The sequence below is a fragment of the Passer domesticus genome, chromosome 1, assembly GCF_036417665.1.
Source record: "Passer domesticus isolate bPasDom1 chromosome 1, bPasDom1.hap1, whole genome shotgun sequence".
NCBI lineage: Eukaryota > Metazoa > Chordata > Aves > Passeriformes > Passeridae > Passer > Passer domesticus.
This window is the reverse complement of record NC_087474.1, coordinates 45,170,680-45,188,849: the sequence shown is the minus strand read 5'-3', so window position 1 is coordinate 45,188,849 and position 18,170 is coordinate 45,170,680. Positions and strand designations below refer to the sequence as shown.

At 42.0% G+C, this 18,170-nt stretch overlaps 1 protein-coding gene and 1 long non-coding RNA gene across 3 annotated transcripts; one reads left to right on the top strand and one right to left on the bottom strand.

Annotated features, from left to right (window-relative positions):
* Positions 1-864: 864 nt before the first annotated feature.
* Positions 865-15,235, top strand: KBTBD2 (kelch repeat and BTB domain containing 2). Of its 2 annotated transcripts, none has more exons than XM_064417785.1 (4): positions 865-888; positions 8,634-9,162; positions 11,926-12,091; positions 12,509-15,235. In XM_064417785.1, exons 2-4 carry the CDS (start codon positions 8,993-8,995, stop codon positions 14,042-14,044), a joined length of 1,872 nt encoding a protein of 623 aa, XP_064273855.1. In that variant the 5' UTR covers positions 865-888; positions 8,634-8,992; the 3' UTR covers positions 14,045-15,235. The 2 variants fall into 2 exon arrangements, with proteins under 2 accessions (XP_064273855.1, XP_064273844.1); XM_064417774.1 differs by lacking the exon at positions 865-888 and adding an exon at positions 1,623-1,860.
* On the bottom strand, positions 10,812-12,016 carry LOC135299258 (uncharacterized). Its single transcript, XR_010361275.1, has 2 exons — positions 11,891-12,016; positions 10,812-11,065 (listed from the first exon to the last, which is right to left on the bottom strand). It is a non-coding gene; the product is annotated as an uncharacterized LOC135299258 (long non-coding RNA).
* Positions 15,236-18,170: the final 2,935 nt, after the last annotated feature.

The window sequence follows — 18,170 nt, the reverse complement described above, 5'->3', positions numbered from 1 at the left end:
CAAATGTAATGTTATTTCCATATGGACAGAAGAAGCACTTCTTCCCATACAGTGTACTCCACCACGTGTCGTGGGAATTTATGAAATGTGAAGCTGGAATTTGAGTCTACTCTGCCTTTTTAGAGGAGGTGAGACTCTGAGTTGCTGCTCTGGAACTGCACATCTCCAAATGAGAGACTACTGGTACAGGGAATGTGGAAGGAGAGGAAAGCACAGTACATGTGCTATGCAGGCTGCTGAGTGGTTAGGGAAAAACAAGGGGTATGGATGCTTAGAGATTCTTTGTACTCCTGTGTTGGGAAGTTCCCAAAATTGATGTGTTTTTTCTTTCTATAACATTCATATTAAACAAGTCCTTTGTACCAAAACACAAACTATAAAATGTTTGGGAATGGTTACTGATCCTTTCCTTGCAGACCTTCCCAGCCAAAGCTTGTCCTTTCCACTGACAGCAGCTCTTGCACTTTGTATGACTTGTAGTGACAGGACAATGAGCAATGGGTACAAAGTGAGATGGGAAATTTTGGCTGGATATTAGTAAGAAATTCTCTATTGTGAGGGTGGCAAGGCACTGGAGCAGGCTGCCCAAGGAGGTTGTTGAATTAAATAACTGGAAGTGTTCAAGGCCAGGTCAGATGGGGCTTTGAGCCACCTGACCTAGTGGGAGGTGTCCATGCCTGTGGCAGGGGGGTTGGAACTCGATGGTCTCTAAGGTCCCTTCTAACCCTTAACATTCTATGACTGTGACTTGTCTGGTGTGCTTTAAATCCCCAGCTCTGCTCTGCATCCATCATACTTTCACCTCTTTGAGGTGCACTTCCCTTCTATTGGAGGATGGACCCAAAGAGAAATAAAGAAAATAAGTAACACTGCATGGCTTTTAAAAAGGTAAATGTTCTCAGCATTTTCCTTTCTTTCACCTCCCTTCAGCCTCCTGCGCCCCTGTCAATTCCCTCCATCCCAGAGGAAGCTCCAGCCCCCACAAACCAGGTGAGCTTTGCTTTTAGGGCAGCAAACCCACACTTGGCCAAAGGATGTTCCAGGATGGCTGAAGGGCCAAAGGCACGTCCCAGGGGGAGAGGACCAGCTGGGTGTTAACCCTGAAGCCCACGGGCCTCCAGGTTGCAGCAAGTCTGGAGGACGAGTCCTGTGAGGAGCTGGTGTTGTTAGAAAAGGACAGCAGGAGGCTGAGGGCAGACTCTATGGTTCCCTACAGGTCCCTGAAAGGAGAGTGTAGCCAGGCAGGATCGGGCTCTTCTCCCTGGATACCATCGCCAGAATGAGAGGAAACGGCACCAAGTTTCGCCAGGGGAGGTTTAGGCTGGACATCAGGGGGAATTTCTTCACAGAAGGAGTGATTAGACTTTGGGCTGTCCAGGGAGGTGGTGGGGTGCCCGTCGCGGGAGGTGTTTCAGGGAAGACTGGACGTGTCTCTCAGCGCCAGGCTCGGCTGGCAGTGCGGTACCCGGCGGTCCCGAGGCCCGTCGCCGGCCGCGGGATCCCGCGGCTCCCGGCAGAGGGCGCGGGCCCCGCTCCGCCCCGCGGGCGCGCGGGCAGGGGGCGCTCGCGGGCGGCAGCAGGGACAGGAAGCCGGGGGCGGGCCCGGCGCCCCCCCGCGCCTCGCATGCGCAGACGGGGCGGGCGCGGCGCTCCGTAGCGGCGGGCGGGTGAGGAGGAGGAGGGGGAGGAAGGGGGGGCCGGCGGCGGCAGCAGCAGCGCCTGCGCGCCCAGGGGCCGCCGCCGCCTCCGCAGCCTGGGAGAGAGACCGGATCCGCCGCCGCATCCTCTTCCTCCCCCACCTCTTCCCCGCGGCCGCCCGCCGTCGGGACGGCCAGGCACGAGAGGAAGCGGCCGCCGGAGGTTTGTGCGGAGCGGAGGGTGCGGGGGGAACGATGGCGCTGGTGGCGGCGCTCCCGCGCTCGCGTCCCGCCGCGCCGCGGCCGCCGGGCCCTTGGCCGGCCCCGCGGGGGAGCGGCCGCCCCGAGGAGGCCGCGGTCCCCGGGGCGCCCGCGGGGGCTCTGCGGCAGCCGCTCCCCGGCCCGGCGGGCGCGGCTCCCGCCCGCCCCCTCGCAGCGCGGCCGCTCCCCCGGGCCCGCGGGCACCGCCGGAGGGGGCGGCGGGCGCCGTCTCCGCGCCCGCGGCAGGGCCGGCTCCCGGAGACCCGAGGGGAGGAGAGGCCAGAGGGATCGCTGCTGAGCGCGGAGTGCGGCGGTGCTGGAGGAGCGGGAAGGTGCCCCCTTCCTTCTGGGGGAAGCAGGAAAGGGATCGGGGCTGCGCGGGGACGGGACGGCGCACCTGAGCATCGGGAAGAGGAAGAAATGTGTTTCCTCGCCCCGTGTCCAGCACGGGCGGGCGGGAGGGGCTGTGCTGGGGGCCGGGGCTCCCGTGGGCTGAGCAGGTGGGGGTGTGTGGAACCGGGCTGCTGGTGCTGGCAGCGCTCGCAGGGACCCGCGCTGGGAAGTCTTGGAGGGGCAGAGCGGTGTGGTGGCACTGCCGCTCCTGGTGGCTGCCCCTGCCTTCCCTGCTGACCCATCTAGCAGTGCACACGTACGCTGTGGGTCCGGCAGTCAGCGGGGTGGGCTTCCGTGGCCCTAGGTAGCTTTAAAGAGTCACATAATTCTTAGTGAGCTTTTCCGGACTAAATAAACAGATAGATAGAATCGCTTTGACGTTAGTCAAATTTTCCCGGCGTTTATCATTATTTCTGCTATGAAACGGGATAAATACCTGCTGCTTTTGAAATAACTTTAATTATGATTTAGAGACGGATTTGTGCTGTACTTAGCATGTGCATTTTTAGAGGTTTTATTGTAAAGCCCCAGCTTGGCTTTTCTACATCGTGTATATCTACTTTGTGCTCATAATGGGCTGAAAGACTGTGTGCTGTTGTGAGCTCACCTAGGGCTGGAGCTACATGAATTTTGTTCAGATGATGTGTTTGAGAGATTATTAAAATGCACCCTGAGTATAGTTCTGTTTCTCAGAAATCTATCTGGAGGAATAGGTAATATTTAGTATTTAATTCAATTACATTGCATAGTAAATGCATACATCAAGCAGTCTCATGATTTGAGTATAGGTGTCACTCCTTTTTCCAAATTGTTTTTGTGTGTCGAGTAGAGAGAGCCCTTTATGCTCAAAGATGTGTAAGCAGCATCTTTCAGGAACAGTCCAAAGAGGAAGAAAAGATGTCGCTGCTTATTTAATGTTTTTTTACCACATTTTAGAGAGATGGTTGTTGTTTATTTCTTTGCTGAAGCAGGCTTTTTTTGTTTTGGTCATGTGATTATGAAACAGACCAGAATTGGTGCAAACCCTAAATTTTTTTTCTTAGTTTACTGACTGTTGAGCTTTGAAAATAAATTTTATATGCATGAGTATGATATCCATTATAAGACTTAACCTTTCAGGAACTAACTTACAATTAATTAAGCTACATTAATGACTAATTAATTTCTTAATGTAGAAATGCTTGAATTTATAGTTAAGTGTCATATAGTGAATATTTAAGAAAATTACCTGTACTTTTTAAACTGGAATTTAAGTTGTTACATAAAACACACTAGCTTCATTAATGTCCTATAGTTCAGAGAAAAAAAAATATATAGGATTCATGGCTAGATCTTACTGGAGACATCCGTGGCCTACTTTTTTTCAAAGGTTAATTTTCCAGAACAGGTCAAGTCTTCCACAAAACAGAAACACCCTTGGGGATGGAAACTACCTGTGCTCAGCATAGAAGTCCAGTTGCCAATTCAAGCTGTTGTTTTATCATGTCATAAATGCTAATTTTCTTTCTCAGCAGGTATTTCCTTTAGTGTATAACTTCCTTTAGGAGCAGAAAAACAGGAGTGCATTGTGACCAAGCATGTTGTTAACATGGAGTCTGACACTTCTAGTCTCTAGTTTCTGTGTAGCTTCAGAAAACTCACCTACCTCAAAGTTGTAACTCACCTCCCAAGCATAATATGCATGGAAAATAGTAGTAGTTTCCAAGTGAATAGTCATTTTCAAGTTAACATTGTAGAATTAAACCTTTCCTTGTTTTTAGTGAAATTTCACATTGCTGCCTTATTAGAATCTCCTTGATGTCCTCAGTTTTCTGGACTACTGTGCTATCAAAGACACCTTTGATGGCTTTAGAAGAGAGGAAAACTTCCAAGTCTGGAACTGCTTCATCAATTACCTATTTCTTACTCACTGCCAAGGATGCAAATTTGATACATTACTCAAGAATCTAGAGCTTCCAACTCCTTTTTTCTTCTTTCTTTCTTGTCTTTGAGATCTATTGGCTAGGTGTGTCGATTTGCATAATTGATTGTAATCAGTTTTAGAACTCGAATTCCCCCCTTGCTATTAGCTGGTATGTTAAGTTTGAAACTGGTTGGTTTGTAACTCAGAATATCCCTCATAGTAACTAAGTGTTGAAGTGCCTGAGCTGGATACTGCGTTGCTAGCTGAGAGGATTGCTATCTCCACACACCAAGGCTTGTGTAGTTTGGCTTACAGTTGTTCAGGTCTAAATTCTGACCTTTTATTATGTTAAAAATAGTGAATGACTCACTTCTTTAGATGTGTTTTTACTTGTGATTTGTGTGAAGCTGCCCTTGGGTGGAAACAGGATTTTGATTAAAAGTGCAGAAAAGTAGTATTTAAAGTTTGTTTTTTATTTGTTTGGGTTTTTGTTTGGTTTTTGTTATTTTGGTGTTTTGTTTTGTTTTTTTTTTAGTTAGAACTAGATTAAATAAATTGAATGTCCAGGGAGATAAGTTTGGGTTGTTGTTTTTTTTATTTTCTTCCAGGCATATGGAAAATGAAGTTTGTTTTTGAGTTAGTGAAGTTAGAATTCAAGAGGTGTTTGATGGCTGAAGATGCAGATGGGAACCTGTGACACTTTCATAGATCTTTTACATATTTCCCACCATTTTATGGGAAGTTAGGCATCTAATCTGGCAGACTAACTAATGGGATTTTCAGAAGGAATCAGAATCTCTTTAAAAAACCCCAAACAAAAGATGCCTGTATATCTTTTTTCCTTCTTATAATTTAGGTGGAAAAGAAATAATTTTTTAAAATAAGTTCAGTTGAAGAATATTTATGTATTTTATATGTTTCTCTACCAAATTGGAAATAGTCAATATACCTGTTCCATGTTACACACTGAAGGGTAGTGCCACTGCCACGTATGTAGTGCAGTATCAATCTTTGCCTGACCTCAGAAAATAAACAGATTCAAGGAAGGCAATTAATAGCCTATCCCATAACTCATTAACATTTGATGACTAATTTTCTGAATGGTCTCATTCAGATTTGAAGTACATGAACAAGTGTTAACAAGCCACCTCATTAAAACTACTTAAGCAAAAAGGAATAATTACTTAAAAACAAACCCTCTTATCAACATGTTACTTAATGTTGCTCTCCAGCTTGATAGGGAGGTACTTTGTATCACCCAGTGATTACATGGTTTCAGCACCCTGTGGCCTTCCAGCAGCTACCTGCCAGTCCTGTTTTGGACAGCTGGCTTCCAAGAAACAACCCAGAACAAAATGGTCACTTCAGTGACATCGTTGAAAGGGAAAGTCTCATTCCTAGATCTTGTATTCAGGGATCTTTTTTATTCTATCAAAATTTCAGTTCAGGATATAAAGCTAACTTTAGCCATAGATCTTTTAATCCGTACATGAGAAATGTCCACTGCTGCATAGTTACTGGGACTCCAGCAGACTGTAGTGCATCTGTAGACATTTTTCAAGTCCCCAGTTTTTCATTTATCTCAGATCCAATGACTGTATGCCAACCAGGCACAGCGCAATGAGAGAGGTGTTGGGTTGGGACTAGCTACACCTCTTGGTTTCCTCCTTCGGAAGTACATGGCTTTGGACAAGCTGCTTTTTATTTCAGTGCCTCAGTTTTTCGGCCTCAAAGTGAGGAGAGTATCTCCTCTAAATTTGTCTTGAACTTTCCAAAGAGGTGTGAGAGAGATAGGTAATCTTGGATTATTTTCCAGGTACTAAATAATATTACTACCACTTATCCTAATGTTTTCAACAGATTCAATTCTCTTGGGCAAATGGCAATATAAATTATGGCAATTTTGGACCAGTAATTCAGAGATCCTTGATGTATTTATTTCCATTACAAGGGAATGGGATGTGAGTCCTGACTTTGTGACAAATACAAAACTTTGTTCTTTAGCAAATGGTTATTGTTGGCAGCAAAACACAGTATGGATGTGGAAAACAGGAATCGTGTATGTAGCATGTTCCTACCATGTGCACTTTCCTGAGTACACGACAGATGGTTTTCTGTAAACCAAAGGCTCCAGCTTTGTAAATGGATGGTTCAAAGGTGATCCACATCGCATAAATGTTCTGCAACAGGATTCCTGTCATCTCCTCAATCTTTTCTGCTACTGAGGGTCGTACTCAAATGTTCCAGTTATTTATAGCAATTAATTTCACAGTTTCAACTTGTGTTCTGCTGAACAGGTCTGCTTTTTCAGTTATTGACTGTCAGCAGCTTTCTGCCAAAAATGTCTTTTATCTTACTAGCAGGTGTATATCAATTTCTCCATGGCATCCTTGACTTGTTCTGGTACCTAATGACTGAACCAGTGCATATTAGGTTTTTTTTTTCCTGTTAAAAAAAATTATATTCTTTACAGTTACATCAGAAAAGGAAGTTATGGTATCAATGAGTTCTTTTGCTAAAGCAAATTACTGATGCTCTGCCCAAACAGAGCTTAATCCACCAGCTTGTATTGTTCTTGAAACTTTACTGCTAAGCCAGGAAAAACAATGCTGTAGAGAGACTTGGGATACCAGCAGAGCCACAAGCTATTTATTTCTGTGGGCCTAACACACATAGGGAGTCTGTGTGTCTCTCTTTAAAGTTCAGTGCAAAATCTGTCAATGGATTGGGTTGCATGGTGAGCTGTTCCCAGAGTACCAGGAGGGTGGGCAGTAGTGCAGAGATGAGATGCACACTGTCTTGGTGGAAAGAAGCTGTGACCTGAGGCAGAAGGTCATGCTTTAGATGGAGCAGTATCTCTATATCCTCAATGTATTTATGGTTTAGTGACTTCAGAGGTTACCTGAAACTAGGAGGTCTTCAGTCAAGATTTGTGCTAGTATCTGTTATTGTAGCACACAGTAATATCTACTCCTTCCCCCAAGTATCAAAGCCTTTTCTGTTTTCCTTAATTAACTGCCTTCACCTCAACAGTGAGCGTTGGGTTTGACTAGCTGGACTGTTTTCCAGTTAAGAAACTAGGGAAAACCAAGAGTTTGAGATTCTTGTTTGTGTATATTTATCACTGAAAAAGAAAAAAAGATCAGGGACACTTAATTAATAGTAATTAAAGTGGCATTAATTAAGCATATCTGTTTCAAGTGAGTGAATGTTGAAAGACAGCTGTTTCTGAGTTGTATTACAGGCAGGGCTGTGTTGAAACAGTAGATCTTTGGTGTAGCTTGCAGGTATTTCTACTGTCTTGGTCTTGCACTAAATCTGATGGTTTTGTGTGGAATTTCAGGAATGTCATTTCACACAAGTTGTTTCTGCATTCTCTGTTCATTGTGAATTGTAGTGATAGTGATATCTTAGACACAAACATGTCCTGGTTATTCCTCAGTTTTGGAATGCAGAAGATGCAAGATTAAATAAATCTGGAAGCATTTGATAGCTGTGATACTCCAGTGTCCATTATGATGGTAATTTTACTGTCACAACTATCCCATTCTTAATTAGGTTTTTGTGTTCAAGTGGAAGATGAAATAAAACCTGACTCCATTTTTAAGAATAGAAATATCCAAACAAGATAATAAACCTTGGCAACCACTGTAGGTGTTTTGAGCCTTGCTATTCCAGCATCCTGTTGCTCCTATTATTTCCTTGTTTTTCTTTTCTCCTCTCTGCAGCAGTGAAGCTTACCTGGCTGTATGGAAATTACTCAGAAGGAAAAATGAGGGAATGTGAAATATTAATATATTTGCCTGGAGCAGATTAATTTAATATGCATTGGAAATACAGACTTTTAGGGGTTTTTTTGTTTGTTTGTTTTTGGGGTTTTTTTTAATCCTTAGTGCTAGTTCTGCTTCATCTCGACTAGAAGGCCAAAGATGAAATAAACAGGCTGATAATGATGTTGAGAGTTTAGCTGGAAAATGATGGAATGTGAAAATTACTGGCCTGGTACTGATAAGCTTTCAGTAGACAAAAAGAAGCAGAAAAACTTACTATTTAATGTAGAAATGGGGAAAAAAGTGGCGGTCTTATCAATGGTTGAATGAAATTCACAGGTGTACTCAGTGGGAAATCTGGGTAATTCTTTGAGGAGGAATGCAGTCTTACTGAACCTTGTTTTAACTCCCCACCCCTAGGAGCTGTATTGACAAAATAAATAATTTTACTTTGTGAGTCTAGGTCATATGAGAATTAATGTACAAACTCCGCTTTTCATTTCTCTTAGATACCTTTGTTATTTAAATTTTTTTCTTAGAAGGGTTTTATTGCAAGTGATGAAGTACTAATTTAGAAATGCTTATTAGACAATTACTTCTAAGAGGTAACTAAGAAAGATTTTCCAAAATGTGCTGATATGTAAATTAATTTTATTTTCCTGCTTTCAGTCAGTCAAGTGCAGCCGCTGATCACGAGATGCTACCACAAAATCTACCTCAGACTTCACTTTTGTTCGTTCAGTTGCTGCGTCATAGATCTCAACGGGAGCTCTGCAGACACTCTTGAAAGTCTCTGAACAGATTGGGACACCAAGTCACAGCATGATGACCTAATAGGAGGTCAAAGTCTGAAACATTGATTCAGCAGTTCAAGATAACACTGCCCTTTTTATCAGTATCACTTCTGAAGGCTACAGACCTCCTGCCATTTCTTTCCTGGCTACTTCAGAAACACTCAGCTGACCTTTCTTTGGTGAAGAGATCTTGACTTTTCTCTCTGGTCCTGGAACTATTAATGGAATACAGTCATGTCTACCCAGGACGAGAGGCAGATAAATACAGAGTATGCTGTATCCTTGCTGGAGCAGTTAAAATTCTTTTACGAACAGCAGTTGCTAACTGACATAGTGTTGATTGTTGAGGGCACTGAATTTCCCTGCCATAAGATGGTTCTTGCAACGTGCAGCTCATATTTCAGGTAAGTATTCAAATGCTATAAAATCTGTGGTACCTGGTTTTGAGTGTAATAGAAATTGATTGACAAAGTCTTAGAGAGACTTAAAGGTCAGTAACTTATGTACAAAACATAAATATCCTTACTTTCCAACACAAAGTAAAATAAAATTTCTGGCTTCCTGGGACTTATTCTAGATATTTGTTGTAGTTCCTACGATGAATGTGGGGAGAAAAAAATCACACTTGTGATGGCTCATTTTCTTTAGGGAGTTAAATGAGTAGTCTGAAAATTAGTAAATTTCTTATTCTTACACTGAGTCTTTAAAATACTTAATCTGTTTTTATTTGCCAAGGTAGGATAACAAGGGATTATTGAGACTTGGCTGCAGGAATTCTATTGTCATGTTTAACTACAGTTTCTTAGTAGAACCATCTGCTAAAAGTAGGGATTGCTGTGTAAGTTCATGGCTTTCTTTTCTGAATCATCTGGTTTTCCCTGCTCAGCCAAGCTGGAAACTCTTCCCTTCCTTGAGTGTTGTGGCAGTGCAAGTGTGTGTGGTTTGGGTTCTTTTTTTTTGTTTCATGGTCCCCCCAAGATACTGTTGAAATTTTTAGTTCAGTAGCTCTTGTTTTCCAAATGTCCTGGTTTTGGACTTTGAAAACATTTCTATTAATAAGATATGTTAAGTGCTACCACTTTTTGCAAATGCCTTCATAGTAAGACCTGGATGATGAGGCACTGTGAGTTTTCTGCAGTGATTAATCATTTTTGTTGGCAACATAATATAATTAATCTGCCTGTCTGGAAGGAATTTTGAAGCTTGAAACTAGTCTGAGTGACATCCACGCATGTTCTACCTTCCTGATGCATTGTGGAGGGATTATACTTTTCTTTCCTGTTCAATCACTGGAAAGTTTACAAATCTGCTTTTCCTGAGACCAGCTCACTATACAGAACACATTTGAGATGTTTTCTGTACTTTGTCTCCTTTCTTGTAGAAAACTGTGGAAGGATTAATTTATTACTTTTACAGAAAATTTTTGTCCCTTCTGGCTTTTCTGTTTATTTTTTCATCTCAGATGAATCTGGTCCAACTTTTAGCAACAAGTATTGTGTGATCACTAGATAATAATTATTACCATTGGCCCTGTGCAGATGACATAGTTCCAACAATTTGTAAAATAACAGCCACTGAAGATGTAGCCAGATTTAATGTGGGTGGTTAATCATAAGGTTGGAAAGCTGTCATGAGTCCACCCAGTGTGCTGCATCAGAATGTGCAGTCAAATCTCTTATTCATATGTGTTTGTTTATTATTTATGGAATGAGGTTTTGGCACTGGTTAAAAGAAGTATCAAACTTGTGGTTTTGTCATGTTCTGCTTTTCTTCTCTACTTTGGTTTACAAAAAGATGCTCAGCTTCCTAAATTTAGCTTTATTATGAAAAATTGATAGCCCTGAAGGAGGGGGAAGAAAAGCAAAGCATCTTGCTGTGTGATCCAGCCGTTGTGTGTGATTGCAGCCAGCTTACCTTCCATCTTTGTGTCTGAATGCTGTGCAGCCCTGCTCCAGCACAGGCAGCTCAGCAGTGTGTGAGCAAGAGCCAGAGCCTCCAACAGCTCCCTCTCTTCCTTTCTGAGGAGTCTCTGTACCCTCTTGTACTTTATTGCTTATTTTTAAATAGCTGCACAGCAAGTTGATACTCAGTTAGTCAGTGATCCCTCCTAAAATGCAAGTTGCCCTGAGTTAAGGAGCTTAGAAGAAGACAGAGAAATAGGGATGGGAAAATGTCTTTTGTATCAGATGCTTTCTGGAATGGCTTTGCTTAGGGAGTGTATCTCCATGTCTCCTTCACCTCTGCACTCAGAAGCAGGACTAAAAGGTGCACTCACTGTCCCTTCTAACTTCTCTCATGTCTGGTTTCCTAAAAAAAATAAAAAGCCCAAATAAATATAAAGAGCCTTGAACTGAATTTCAGCACAACCATAAATATCAAACCTGAATCAATATAAAGTTCTTGAAACTAATGTCCCCTGTTTTAAGAAAATTGACAAGTACATGGTTTATAGTACCAGACTGCAGTTAGTTCTTAACTGTGCTACAATTAAAATACCAGGATGGGCAAGAGGTGTGTGAAGCATTAAAGAAACAATTTAAATTGCCTTTCTAGTCTTCTTCAGGAAGATGTAATGGAAATACTCGCTCTTTTTTTTCCCAGATTAGATCTGATAGGTTTTTCTGTTATTGATTTTTGCCTGCAGATTTGAAGTTTACTGCATGTTATGATGAATGGTATATAAGAAATAATTCATAGAGTGCTAGTCCTTGCTCCATTTCTTCTCCTCCCAGAGGAGCATACTTCTTGATATGACTTAGCTCAGTCCATTACATAAATCTGTTTCTTTTGTTTTAGAATCTGAAATCTAGCTGTGTATGTTTCAACAGTGTTTTTGGAGGATGTTTCTTCCCTCTTATCACCTATCATAGAAAATACTTAAATTGTGTCATTAAAACTCCAAAATCATTAGCACTGTCTGTTGATTAACACAGAAGGGTTTCATGTATATAAAGTATTTCTGCAAAGGCACTGACGTTACTCTTTCAATATTCTGTCCAAATGTTTTATTGTAAATAGTAATGTCAGCCTAAGGTAAATCCTAAACACCTTTGAACAGGCCTGCAAAAGGACTGTTCACCTTTAGGAGTGTAATCACCAAAGGCTTACAGGTGACTGTTTAAGATTACTCACTGCTGATCCTTGTCTTAATATGTGTTTCTCCTCAGAGCAATGTTCATGAGCGGGCTGAGCGAGAGCAAACAGACACACGTACACCTGCGGAATGTGGACGCAGCCACTCTGCAGATCATCATCACTTACGCATACACGGGTAACCTGGCAATAAGCGACAGCACCGTAGAGCAGCTCTATGAAACTGCCTGCTTCTTACAGGTAGGAATGTTTAGAGGAGGAAATAACAGCTCCTAATCTCTGAACCACTTTATTCTTTATCTTGTTAAAAGATCTTTCCTCTTTAGTCATTTCAAGACACTTTGGCTCTGTTTGTTCTGTTTAGACAGCAGTTGCTTGCCAAATTTGCTTCATGTAGCTATCCCTCCTTGCATGACAGTCCCTTTGGAAGGCTGGAAGTAAACCAGTGTGCTTCTAACATTTAGAAAATTAGTTTTGCCAGCAGACATAATCACGCTGTGTACTTGGTCTGTATGAGTCACTGCTGTTTTTTTGTATGTATAGTATTCCATGCCTGAACTGTGTTGTTCAACACCAGATGCAGGTACTTTATGTTCTGGTGCTACATGAAAGCATAGACTGTATGTGTAATACTTCATGTGTTTCTTTGCATTACAGGTAGATGATGTGTTACAACGATGTAGAGAATACTTAATCAAAAAAATTAATGCAGAAAATTGTGTGCGTCTATTAAGTTTTGCTGATCTCTTCAGCTGTGAAGAGTTAAAACAGAGTGCTAAAAGAATGGTGGAGCACAAGTTCACAGCTGTGTACCACCAGGAGGCTTTCATGCAACTGTCACATGATCTACTGATAGATATTTTAAGCAGTGACAATTTAAATGTGGAAAAGGAGGAGACAGTGCGTGAGGCTGCTATGTTATGGCTGGAGTACAACACGGAATCACGCTCGCAGTATTTGTCCTCTGTTCTTAGCCAAATCCGGATCGATGCACTTTCAGAAGTAACACAGAGAGCCTGGTTTCAAGGCTTGCCACCTAATGATAAATCAGTGGTGGTGCAAGGACTGTACAAATCAATGCCCAAATTTTTCAAGCCCAGACTTGGTATGACAAAAGAGGAGATGATGATATTCATTGAAGCTGCTGCTGAAAACCCTGGTAGTCTTTACTCTTCTGTCTGTTACAGCCCACAGGCAGAGAAAGTTTACAAACTCTGCAACCCTCCCGCTGACTTGCATAAGGTTGGGACGCTGGTAACTCCCGATAATGACATCTATATAGCAGGTGGGCAGGTTCCTCTGAAGAACACAAAAACCAATCACAGTAAAAGCAGCAAACTCCAGGCTGCCTTCAGAACTGTGAATTGCTTTTACTGGTTTGATGCGCAGCAGAACACTTGGTTCCCCAAGACGCCGATGCTCTTTGTACGCATCAAGCCGTCCCTGGTGTGCTGTGAAGGATACATCTATGCGATCGGGGGGGACAGCGTCGGCGGGGAGCTCAACAGGAGGACTGTGGAGAGGTATGACACCGAGAAGGACGAGTGGACCATGGTCAGCCCCCTGCCCTGCGCGTGGCAGTGGAGCACGGCCGTGGCGGTTCACAACTGCATCTACGTCATGGCACACAACTTGATGTACTGCTACTTCCCCCGCTCGGATGCCTGGGTGGAGATGGCGATGCGACAAACGAGCAGATGTTTCGCCTCAGCTGCCGCTTTCGGTGATAAGATATTCTATATCGGAGGACTGCACATTGCCAGCAATTCTGGGATAAGGCTCCCCAGCAGTACTGTGGATGGGTCTTCCGTAACAGTGGAGATCTACGACGTGAATAAAAACGAATGGAGGATGGCAGCCAACATCCCTGCCAAGCGCTATTCCGACCCGTGCGTCAGGGCCGTTGTCATCTCCAATTCCTTATGTGTCTTTATACGGGAGACCCACATGAACGAGAGAGCCAAGTATGCCACCTATCAGTATGACCTGGAACTCGACCGCTGGTTCCTGAAGCAGCACATATCGGAACGCGTGCTGTGGGACTTGGGGAAAGACTTCCGGTGTACTGTAGGAAAGCTATATCCCTCTTGCCTTGAAGAGTCCCCGTGGAAACCTCCAACGTATCTCTTCTCACCAGATGGAGCTGATGAATTTGAGCTGGATGGGGAGATGGTTACTTTACCACCTGTATAGCTCCCAAATGAGACTGCACAACTGAGTCTGTGCTCAGTTATAAAATAATAAATGAAATAAATGGCTGTGAAAGAACAGGTCTGGGGACAGAAATCTCAGAGCTGTCTTTCATGAATTGTATTTTTATGCCCTACCTAACACCTGCCGCCATTCAGTATGAATTAGTGAAATGAGCAGATATGCTTCCATAATCTCAAATACTATTATCAGATAATTGAGAAAAATATATGTATATCATGAGCTTGAGCATCTGACTTGTCTAAAGAATTAATTCTAGTTCTATAAAGTCTCGGTTCAGGAAAATTAGCTTAAGAAAAAAAGTAGTTATTGTTTCTAGGATGATGTCACAACTCTTTTGAAAGTATCTTCCAGTTACATTTTAACTACTTCTGGATATTCTACTTAAGTGCTAGTTATATAATTGTCAGTGTGGCCTAATTAAAGGACTGTGCTGCACTTACTAAATACTAATATCTATGTTGGTATAGTAATGCCATTAAAAGAAAAAGAAACAAATCCCATGGATCTACACCTGTGGTAGGAAGGGTAGATCTTCCATTGTATGGTAACATGCTGGGCAAACTGACTGCAGGTTCAGTCAAGCTGTATGATGAGGTGCATGTATTCTATTTTCACTAACTTATACCTGTCTATTTAGAATACAGGTCTTCCAAGCAGCTGGTAGATTACCAGGTGTGGACTTAAGTTGCTGGGCTTGCAATAGGAATTGCCAGCCCTCATAGTGCGGGTCTATGTGGGGCTTTAATCAGTAAATGCCTCCACATTCTGTATTACAGTAACATTGGCTCATGTATATTACTTCCTGCTGCTGATGTATTTTTCCATTGTAAAACGAAGTTTTAGTGTGGATTAACCAGGTCTTTATTTTCTGTTAATTTAATAACAAGCATTACTGTAGTGTGATTGTGTATAGATATCCCTTAGCTGTCAGGTTTTTTACTTTGGGGGGGGGAAGCAAACTTCAGGAATATCCTGTGCTGTGTGTGCAGGAGAGCAGATGCCTAGTGCTGCTCTGGCATTAATCCCAGGAACCACTAGCAGTAGCGGGGTGCCGCCAACCTAACATGAACACAGGTGCTTCATGACAAACCTTACTAGCATGTTCAGCTGCATCATGTTCTGGCACTGTATTTTGAATGACATTAATTTATTAAAAAAGACTGAATCCAATTGCCTGAGTGTGCTTTTTGGCTGAAATAAATAGAGCTGTGCCACCCTCCCACCACATGCACACTTGTAGCGAGTAGCTTATTGAAGGCAGCTAGAAATAGTTAAGCTGCAAAAAGCCTGGAGAGGAGTATGTTAAGTTGATTCTGCTCACTACTACTCAGCAAAAGATGGAAATTAGGTATTGAAGTCAAACTTCATTACAGGATTACACAGGGCTAGAATACCCTACTATCATTTTTGTAAATCAGCACTTCTCCAGTCACGGTACAAATTCTGCCTTGCTGAAAGTGAAGAACAGCAGGCATTAAGGAGGAACATTTTCTGTAAGTTGAGACAATGGCAGACCTATTTTCAATCTTAACTAATCAAGAGCAAATTTATTTACTCCATTGTCCAGACTGTCACTGGCTTTTCCTTAATTGTTTCTTATTGCAGTAGATAAAACTGCAGCCTTCAATAAAGACAACACCTATGTGTTGTTTGGGTTAGGTCTCAAGGGGCCTTAAAAAGTTTTGTCTTGTACAATTATTAAAGGTTTTGACTAGAAAAGGGGCTTTAGATAAGAAAGGTGCCTTATATGAAACTCTCCCAGATACTTTGGTATTTTGTGCCATGTGAGGATTTATGGGACTCAGAGTAACAATGGCAAGCTACCAATTTTTTTTTTAATGAAGGTGACATAACATGTTTGCATTTACCATTACATAAACTTTTTTTTTAACACCTACATATTTTAGATAAGAGGTGTGAGATGACTCAGGAGCTCCTGCTGATAGGTCTGTTTATATTGCTTTCATGTTACAAGCCTATGCAAGGGAGCATACATAAAAAGAAGGACACAGATACTCCTTTATAATGCAATTTGGAGAATCACATACCTCAGGCGAAAACATGAACTGTATCCAAGTTACTCCAGCCTGCATGGGCTGCTCAGTTCTGTGGCTCCTTCTCACCTCACCCTACTGTTATCAGGCTGCATTAGGCTTTAGGACAAGGCTTTGTTGGTTTAACTGCAGATGATCTATAGCTAGTGAAGGGGCAAAGTGGGCTCATTCTGCTACTGAGAATATTCATCTTGAGTTTAAAATCATAGGTGTCGTTTCTTACTGGAGGAAAACAAACAAAAAAAAAGGGTGTATTTGAACAGAAAATAGGAAATACTAAATAGGAAAAACTAAATTGCAGTGGCTCTAAGTCACAACTGCCTCAAAGAACGTGGAAGAACTTGGTTTTATCCATTTAGGAACATCTTTTGAAATACAGTCTGCATGACTTCCTGCTCATCTGCATCTTATATAATTTTTTTCTGTACATTACCTGTACGTGTTTTGTTTTTTATGGGGCCCAAGACTACATAGTACCTTATGTAAAATGTATTTGCTATTAATAATATGGCACTTAAAGACAAGACTAGCCACGTGGTGAAGAGTTCTCTAGTGACTGCTAAAGACCTATTAGTAGTTCACTTACTCAACTGGTTTCTGAGCAAGTATTCATCCCCAAAGAAAAACAGCTGGCAAATGCTATTGTCGAGTCTAAATTCTTGCCTTGCATAATTCAAGAAGGAAACTGTGCAGCCAAAGCATTGTCATCTGCCTGGAAGTGGTCACTAGTGGTAGAATTAGAGAAAGACTTTTGCAGGAACAAAGACAACAGCTGAAAAAAATGCAGTTCTCATGTCATAAATGGAGCAAATATGATTAAAGCCTCGACAGAGATCTAACTAGTGTCTTACTATAAAGCTTCAGCCTAGTCTTACCCTATTCAACATGTACTTGGCTTTGAAGTGGATTTACATCTCATCAACTCATGTCTTCAAGCTCTGCTATATTCGCAAAGTTTACCTCTTTTCTGGTAAAGCTGATTTAAGTCAGTCCTACATAGTTTCAGTTTCCCTTACCTAAAGTAATAAAAGAAGTGATCTGGCCTCTGCTAATTTTTAATGCATTCAATAATTTTTTGCAGTTGTTCAAACACATACATAATTGCAAGTTTAATTTTTGTTGTAAAGGATCACTCACATCTGGGACATTGAATTGTGCCAAGCTTTGCAGAGGTCAGGCTCAGATAGATAGTTAAATTTGGGGGGAAAATAATTTGATAACATTTTAAAGATTATTTCAAGATTTAAAGCACTACTGTTTTCACAGTATTTCTCATTTCACTTCTCAGTGTTCTGTTAAGATGCACAAGTACCTGCCACATTGCACTGCAGGCTAAGGGACACCTGTGGACAAACCTGCAGACTACTGAACTTATTAGTCAGGAGAGTGTTTTGCCTCCTGTGTTTCCCATTTCCAGCTACCTTCCAGTTGTTTTCTGTTTTTTGCTCTGAATTCCTACATGAAAGGAACTATAATTTAGGCAGACTCTGAACCAGGCTCACAGTTAAAACCAGTTTCTTTCCACTTCATACTTAACATTAGCCACACAAAGTTCTGTTTAGTTCCACTTTCAGAAGTATTTAAATACCCTCCTTCCTACAACATTTCTCAAGAGTACAGTTCAGCAAGGCAGAGTTCTTACAAAGCCTATAAACCCAGAGGAGGTGTCTGAAGAGAAAAAAAACATGAAGCAATTTCCAAAATTTAAGAGCTGACATATGCTTCAGCCAGCTCTTTGGCACATGGCAAAATCCATATACACACAAATTTTTCACAGCAGCAAAGTCAGTAACCACAGGTCATATCAGGCAGTATGTTAAGCTCAGTGTTATTTTTTGCCACTTTCTGGTATGCCTGGACTTTTGCATTTTCCACTATACTTCTGTGTGCATTTCTTCAGACATGAGAGATCAACTGAATTCCCTTCTCCAGTATTTTCCATCTATTTCATACAGTATGCAAGTGATGTTATTTCCCATATTGTTTTTAAGACAAGATGACAGCTGTACATCTGCCTTCACTTCAAAGAACTGTTCTTCCCTCAGTCTAAA